Source organism: Mastomys coucha, unplaced genomic scaffold, assembly GCF_008632895.1.
Source record: "Mastomys coucha isolate ucsf_1 unplaced genomic scaffold, UCSF_Mcou_1 pScaffold21, whole genome shotgun sequence".
NCBI lineage: Eukaryota > Metazoa > Chordata > Mammalia > Rodentia > Muridae > Mastomys > Mastomys coucha.
The window spans coordinates 90,527,628-90,535,054 of NW_022196904.1; the positions used below are offsets into that span (position 1 = coordinate 90,527,628).

The following is a 7,427-nucleotide window of genomic DNA, read 5'->3' on the forward strand; positions in this document are numbered from 1 at the left end:
TCTCTCTCTCTCTCTCTCTCTCTCTCATCTTCCCCAATCATGACAAATTTTTTTCTAACTACTCCTGATCAACTAATATAGAAACAACAGGTTTCTCCCAAAGCCATACATGAGAAGTAACTCTAAGACTCTCTGATTTTGAAGAACCACTTCTGCAAAGGAGTCTAACTGTTGCTTTTATTCAGTAATGGAAATTTTAATATTTGTAGGTCCTGATCACCCTGTCTACTTTGTCTTTATCTCTCATGACAAGGCTAATGCGCTGATAGCTGCTGAGGTGGCTATGACTGCTCAGCCAGAGTGGGGATGAGGACAGGAACAACTTTCTTTCTTTCTCTCTTTCTTCCTTCCTTCCTTTCCTTCTTTCTTTCTTTCTCTCTTTCCTTCTTTCTTTGTAGTCCAGGGTCCATGTTAAAATGTATCATTTCTCTCTTTTCCCACTATATAAAGCATCAGAAGGGGCACATTTAATCAAGCCATCAGTGCATGCCCACCAAATAGTCACAGGGGTCTAGTAATATTGCTGTTGTCCAGAGACATTAACCTGCAAGGCAGAATAGCAGTCATCAGAATGCGGGGACGTGCCTAAGTTAAAAGTTGTGTGTGTTAGACAAGTTTCAGCCCCTTGTAAGTCCTCTAACATTAATTTAGTCTACTCCCAGTTACTATGTATTTTGGGTTGATAGTCTGGTTAGTCCCTATCCCTATGTAGTCTTGGGGCTGGGTGTCTAAGTGTAACCAGCAATCCTGGCTAGTTTCTGGCTGGAATGATCAACTCTATCTCCGGGGTCCCTTCCTATGGCATAGAGTCTGATTCCTTAGGTTTCCCCCGTTTCCCAAAAGCCAGAGTCTTTCTAATGGAACTTTCAGATTTTTAATTTTATGGCCATTGGATTCCATGTTTCTCTTCTACATTCCGCAGGAGAGGCTTGCTTTATTCATCCATGTGTTTTCAGGAAGCCTGTTTTGCAACCCCAAGTTTTGCAAAGGAAACTCCCTTGTTCCTGACAACTAGGGAGTCCAGACATCGGCATGCATAGAATTCTAAACTCTATATTCCTATCTCAAAAGATTAACTTCCACGTCTTTCCTTTTTCCAGTACAACCAGACATTTAAAGTGGGCATCAGTGAGCAAAGGATGAGATGAAATGTGGGTTGCTGCCCTGTAGCTACATCAGCTATCACCTCCCCCTCCATCTTTCTTAGTTCCCAGATCCAGGCCTGAGGGCTGGGAGAGGGGGCGGATTGGACCATGATTCTGTACTCATAACAATCCTAAGACTCAGGAGGAAGCAGGACAGCATGGGTGGATGGGCTTAGGTCTCAATAAAGCCTCAAGTTTGATATTGTGAGAGACAGTCCATTTCCCAGCAGCATCTGTGGCTTCTGGGTGTGGTGGGTCCATGGTGTAAAGCCAGCTACATTCACCACCTTAGGAGTGGAGAGAGTCTCCCTGGCAGCATCCAGGCAGGCATGGTGCAAGAGGAGCTGAGAGTTCTACATCTTCATCTGAAGGCCTCTAGAAGACTGGCTTCCAGGCAGATGGGACAAGGGTCTTAAAGCCCACAGCCACAGTGACACACTTCCTCCAATAAGGCCACACCTACTCCAACAAGGCCACACCTCCTAATAGTGCCACTCCCTGGGCCAAGCATATTCAAACCACCACAGCCTCCTTCTTGCTGCCTAATAGCAATTTGACTCTGACTCTAGTCCCTGGAAAATACATTCCCAGTAACCCTGACTCAGTGACCTTCACCCAGAAATGTACAGCCATGGACCATTTGTTGGTTATGGTATGGCTAACTGCTTTTTTGGCTTCTGTAACCTGTTTATGCAGACATTCAAGGACTATTCTGAGATCTCCTGGACAGCTCTTGGTTCGCCTACGCAGAGACTCAAGGTCTTCTTATGAGTCTCACATTTAAAACTCCTCTCAATCAACCTCACTCGGCTCGACAGTCTCTAGTTTGGCTTAGATCTTGTTGTCTTGCTGGCAGCTGCAATAAATGTAACTAATTACAATTGTGATCCAAATCGAGTCTATGCACTTCTCCAGGGCTCTCTAGCTCTGGCACATGGGGAGTGAGGGAAGCTTTACACACCCGGGCTAAACCCACTCTTGGTAACCACAGGACACAGACTTCTTGATCCATATACACCTCGAAAGATGTTTGTCTGGGGGGGTGAGACGGCTCAACACTTAAAAAATGTTTCACGTGCAAACTGACAACCTAAGTTTGATCCCTGGAACCTACACAAAGGTGGAAGGCGAGAGCTAATACCACAGGGTTGTCCTCTGACCCCTAGACACATTTCAAGGCATGAGGCCCCACACATCATACACATACAGTAATAATATTTTAAAAATGAATGTAGTTATCCATTTCCTTAGAGATATCTGAAGTTATTAAAGTAAACTGGCAGGGCTCAGTAGCTGGTTGCATTTCTAATGGGATAGAGAGTGGCATTTATCTAGGTCGGCCCTTATATTTAAGGGCCATTCAATTTGTCCTGCAAGAGCATCTGTGTGTGAGAAACGTGCACGTGAACTTACTCGGCTGTAGGAGTGTGGGCAACAGACCTCATGCCTTAGAGGAGTCTCTCAAACAAATACTACAGTCTGTAGAAACACCTCGTCACAGAAAAGCAAGATGTGGTTACAAACGGTTTATTTCCTTGCATTGCAACATTTATCACAAATCGCATATTTTAAGCTGTTACTGCCCTGAGTTGCCTTGGGCTGGGACCTCTGACTGCTGTGCTGAGGTCAGTGATAAGGAGACCGTCACAGCATGCCAGTACTGTGCAGAAGCAATGGAGGTTAAAAGTAAAGCCAAGAGACGTCTAGAGTCCTGTCGACCACCATGCCACCTGGCGCGGGTAGGGAAAGGTGCCCACAGACCTGCCCTCCATGCACAGCACGGTCCGACCACGCTGAGCAAAAGCAGGAGGAGGGAAGACATCCGCCCTGCGCACTGCCATTCCAAGTTGACTTAGTGGGGACAGAGACCCGCCCTCAACTGCAGGGAGCTGGCAGGCACAGGACACACAGAGCCCTGCCGGCCTTCAGGACACACAGAGTAGCTGGAGTAGGACATCCCGAGACCGGCCCACCGCCTTTGCTGTGGGTCACTGGCGGAGAGAAATGCCCAGAGACCTGAACTCGGCTGTATGACACGGGCGGGCCATAAACCCACAGAGGCCAGCCTGCTTTCTTGCCACACAGTGCGGGAGGGGAGAAATAGACCCATCCAGCTCCATGCCACAGGGGCGAACAGTAAATACCCAGGGGCCCGTTTGCCGCCACCAGAGGCCCACCAGCCGTGTGGCCAGCCTGCAACAGGAGCCACTACAATGTACAAGTGTGAACAGAAAGAGAAGCAGAACAGTTTGAGCACTGTGAGGGGAGATGGAACTGGAGATGCAAGGTTAGGAGAGGAATAGCCTATTGCGAGTAGCCAGCCCTGCCACCTTGAGGTCATGGTGAAGTCTCTGTCTATGCAGCTACTGAGGGCTATGTCTGGGTCCCATGGAGGTCTGTCAATATCCATGGCTCATTTACCCCCAGAGACCATGGGACGGTCCTGAGACTGGGCAGCAGCCTCCCTGGGACCACGTGGATGTCCAAGGGCCTGTGCTTAATTAACTGTCCTTGCCCCTCACTGGCTCTGGAGAGCTGGTTACACCTCTCTCCCAAGAGCAGCAGCACTTAAGAGACACCCTTAGAATTGACCCAGCATGTTGCTAACTGGAACTGGCTCTGGTGGGTAGTGGGGGACTGGTGAGCAGGCCCAGAGGCTGAGTGTGCCAAAGCTGACCCCCAGCCCCTCCTCTCATCTGCTGTGAGGTGGTTTGGACACTGGGGGGATGCCCTACCCCAACTCACCCCCCACCACCTGCAGAAGCTTGCCACGGGGGTGGGGATGGGGCAAAGGTCATGAGAGCAGGAGAGCTGGCTCTGACCCCTTCCTGGCTGAAGCACTAGGAAAAGCAACTCTGCCACTTATCTCCTGTGTGGTGGTCTGAGCAGGGGTATGATGGCCTCTGCCCCATCACCCATTGCCATCGTGAGGAAGTGGGGAGAGCTGTCTCCCTGGGGTCATGAGAGGAAGTGAGCTGGACCTGACCCTTGCTGGCTGCAGAACTTGGGGGAGTGGGCTCCCACCTCACCTGGCAAGCCCAGTAGGGCTGGCACTAGTTGTCAGGGTACAAAGTTAATGCCCCGATGGTGTAAGAGCAAGACAGCTGTCCTACCCTCGATGGCTTCTGGGCCCTGCATCTCAGCTGGGAAGCACAGTGGAGCTGGTTCTGGAGATGTGGATACAGGTTAGCTGCTCTAAGGGCATGGGGGCAGGAGAGGTGACCCTGCCTCCTGCCAGTGACAGCATTGAGTGGCCTAGCTGGAGGAGTACTTGAAGAAATTGCCCTGGTGGTGTGGATAAGGGAGAGCAGTGGGCTGACTAGCTCAGCAACCACCCAGGCCCAGTTCCAGGGCTTTGAGTTGGTCCACTCAAAAGTCTACATTATCCTGGGCTGGAGAGATGGCTCAGCAGTTAAGAGCACTGACTGCTCTTCTGAAGGTCCTGAGCTCAAATTCCAGCACCCACATGGTGGCTCACAACTATCTGTAATGGGATCTGATGCCCTCTTCTGGTGTGTCTGAAGACACCTACGGTGTACTTACATATAATAAATAAATCTTTGGGTCAGAGCAAGCAGAGGTCCTGAGTTCATTTCCCAGCAACCACAAGATGGCTCACAACTATCTGCACAGCTACAGTGTACTCATATACATAAAACAAACAAAAAAATTCTACATTATCTGTGAACTATTAGGATGCTTGAAGGAGCCAGTCCTGCTGATTCAAAGCTGCATGTCACAGGGCAACAACAGAATAACCAGGAAGAGTCCTGGTGAGGATCCAATATGGATGGTGTTGCAGGAGCCAGAGACCTGGAACCAAATCAATGACTCATTGCAATGAACATGTGTGATCAGAGGGGAATACTGTGGGACACATCATGACATAGCCGAGCTTCCACAATGAGATGGATTCTATGCTTTGTTTTGTGTTTTTTATTTTCCTAGTTTGTTTGTTTTTTTTGGGGGGGGGAGTTACTAGGGCAGAGGGTAGATATAAAGGGACAGGAAGATGAGTGGGTTTAGGGTACGAGATATTAAACTCACAAAAAATCAATAAAATGTTTAAAAAACAAAATAAAACAACAACAATAACAACAACAAAAACTTCTTACTGCTGACTATACAGACAAATATTGCTTTTTGATCACAGCAAACTGTAAAAGGATAGTAAACTTGAAGCCAGGTGTAAACTTTAATGACTGACCCAGTTGGTTCATAGGATGCTTATGAAAATCATAAATGCTAAAGCAGACCTCTCATGAAAGGATCCCACCCTTACTCCTTCCACAGATCTTAAACAACCAATCAAGTGCTTGCCCCTTGGCCTCCCTTGAGCACTCAGACCCACAAACTGCAGATAGGAGAGGGCTACAGCTCAGCAAGAGCAAACAGCTGGACCAGAAGATTGAGGAGAACCACAAGGAACAGGGATACACAGCTCTCTCTGGATCCTGAAGAAGGAAGGAGAAAGAGAGGTTTCAGTGTGGGATCTCTCAGGACCTGAATATCTCCCCCTAAACATCCAGAACTTATATATAGCTTGAAACCCAAGAGAGTAGGCTCTAGAGGGCTAGGGTGCCTGGTTAGACTCTTCCAGAACACTCAGTACTGTTCATAACATACTCAAATACCAGGAGAGTGAGCAAATGGATGGATTCCCACCACTTCCCAGGTTCTGTGCTCTAAGATATTGCCAATAATAATAATAATGATAATGATAATAATGATAATAATAATAATAATAATAATAATAATAATAACAACAACAACAACAACAACAATAGAGAGCCTCCCCTATCCAGAGTCTTCCCTGGCCTTCTAGGCCATGCTACAAGCTTTCCCTTCTTCACCCAAGAGGATTCTGGGTATGAAACTTCTGAAAGCCTGTTGTTGAAGCAACATGTATTCTATACTAGCTGGTGTGAACTAGAGCTTACCTGTTGCTCTCAGCCTGCCTGGGCTGGACATGGACCATTTGGCCCAGATGGGCAGAATCTTTCTTGGTAGACTCTGTACCTGGGTAGGTGTCATGGTTTCCCTGGGACTGATCCAAATTCAAAATTCCTCTATGCAAATGCATAAGATCCCTGTGATCACTTCCCATACTTCCACTTCTGCCTCCAAAGACTTCTCATGGTTCCAGAAACCCTTCAGGGTGTCAGGGCTACTCTGACTGGTAATAGTTTTTTTCTGACATTGCTCACTGTTTCAGCCATTTCTGATGCACCGTTACTGAGGTACATGCCCCTGGCTTTACCAATGCTACTGTTCACTGTTCCAGACCTTCGCCATATGCACTGTCTATCATATTGCTTCTGGTAGGGAGCACCCCCTCTTCCATGTCATGAGGTTCCCCCACCAGCTCTGTCTCTAACACAGACACAGACTCACCTGAGATGCTGAAATCAATGTTGCCTATTTGAGCAGAACCATTATAGAAGCAATTGAAGTTGCTTTTCTTCCTTTGTGGGGAGTCCAGAAAAATTTGGTTATACCCTTTTTCACTTTGTGTTCTGACTTTGTGATATACTTCATAGCCTGGAATTAACACCTCCTCTTCACGAGGAAATGAGGAGAATTCTTTGATATTAACCCCCAAGCAGGTTCTGATGATAAATAGTGTCCCATGATCACTGAAAAATTCTGGAGAAAGAGCTACACTCTTAGTTAAAGATGAAGAACTGAACTGCCCGAATCGCACAGAGCCCATCCCAGGGTAATGAAACTTGGTCTTAGAGCCTCGGTAAACTGAATGACAATCCTGGTTATTCAAAACCTGAAGAGCTCTTGTTAGGTAGTAATGGAAGGCCTTGTAGTGGAAGTTACCAGGATTTTTCTTGAATTCTCTAACAGCTCTGTTAAAATGTACAGCAAGGTTCCCAGTGTAGGCTAAGAAAGCTGTTCCATGGAAATCATGGAAACCTTCTGGATAACTTGTACTGTTTTTGATCTCCTTCCATCTTTTCTCTGCTTTTTCCCACTCAAGTTTTAATTCCTCATTCTTGCTGAAGTCTTCCTCTAAAAACCCAGGTGCCTTTTCCTCCATTTCTTTGACACAGCCCTCATACTGATCATCAAATGCATTGGGAGCCATGTCTAGCATGGAAGCCCCTGTCAGGCCAGTCACCTGAAAGAAAGAAACAGGGTCCCCTGTTACTCACTAAGATTGCTAAGTTACCAGCATGTGCTGAATGCTGCGGAGCCTGCAGCGCGAGATGGCACATACGCCAACCTCACACATGGCTTGGGAATGGACACAATCTCATTACATCATAAGAA

General features: G+C 47.3%; 1 protein-coding gene and 1 long non-coding RNA gene across 2 annotated transcripts in view; one reads left to right on the top strand and one right to left on the bottom strand.

The window, feature by feature from the left end:
- Positions 1-2,033, top strand: part of LOC116102673 — a 10,911-nt gene extending 8,878 nt beyond the window's left edge. The window contains exon 2 of the long non-coding RNA XR_004123258.1: positions 1,842-2,033. This is a non-coding gene — a long non-coding RNA (uncharacterized LOC116102673). The remainder of the gene's footprint in view (positions 1-1,841) is intronic.
- Positions 2,034-5,326: 3,293 nt separating this feature from the next.
- On the bottom strand, positions 5,327-7,366 carry LOC116100665 (T-cell ecto-ADP-ribosyltransferase 2-like). Its single transcript, XM_031384392.1, has 2 exons — positions 6,540-7,366; positions 5,327-5,599 (listed from the first exon to the last, which is right to left on the bottom strand). Exons 1-2 carry the CDS (start codon positions 7,249-7,251, stop codon positions 5,517-5,519), a joined length of 795 nt encoding a protein of 264 aa, XP_031240252.1. The 5' UTR covers positions 7,252-7,366; the 3' UTR covers positions 5,327-5,516.
- Between the last annotated feature and the right edge of the window lie 61 nt (positions 7,367-7,427).

Bases quoted from the DNA above. Each gene is read 5' to 3' on its own strand.
- LOC116100665 (XM_031384392.1), bottom strand. From the start codon at position 7,251: ATGCTAGACATGGCTCCCAATGCATTTGATGATCAGTATGAGGGCTGT. The intron at 5,600-6,539 runs GTGAGTCTGTGT...TTCCTTCTTCAG, and splicing joins CATTGATTTCAGCATCTCAG to GATCCAGAGAGAGCTGTGTA.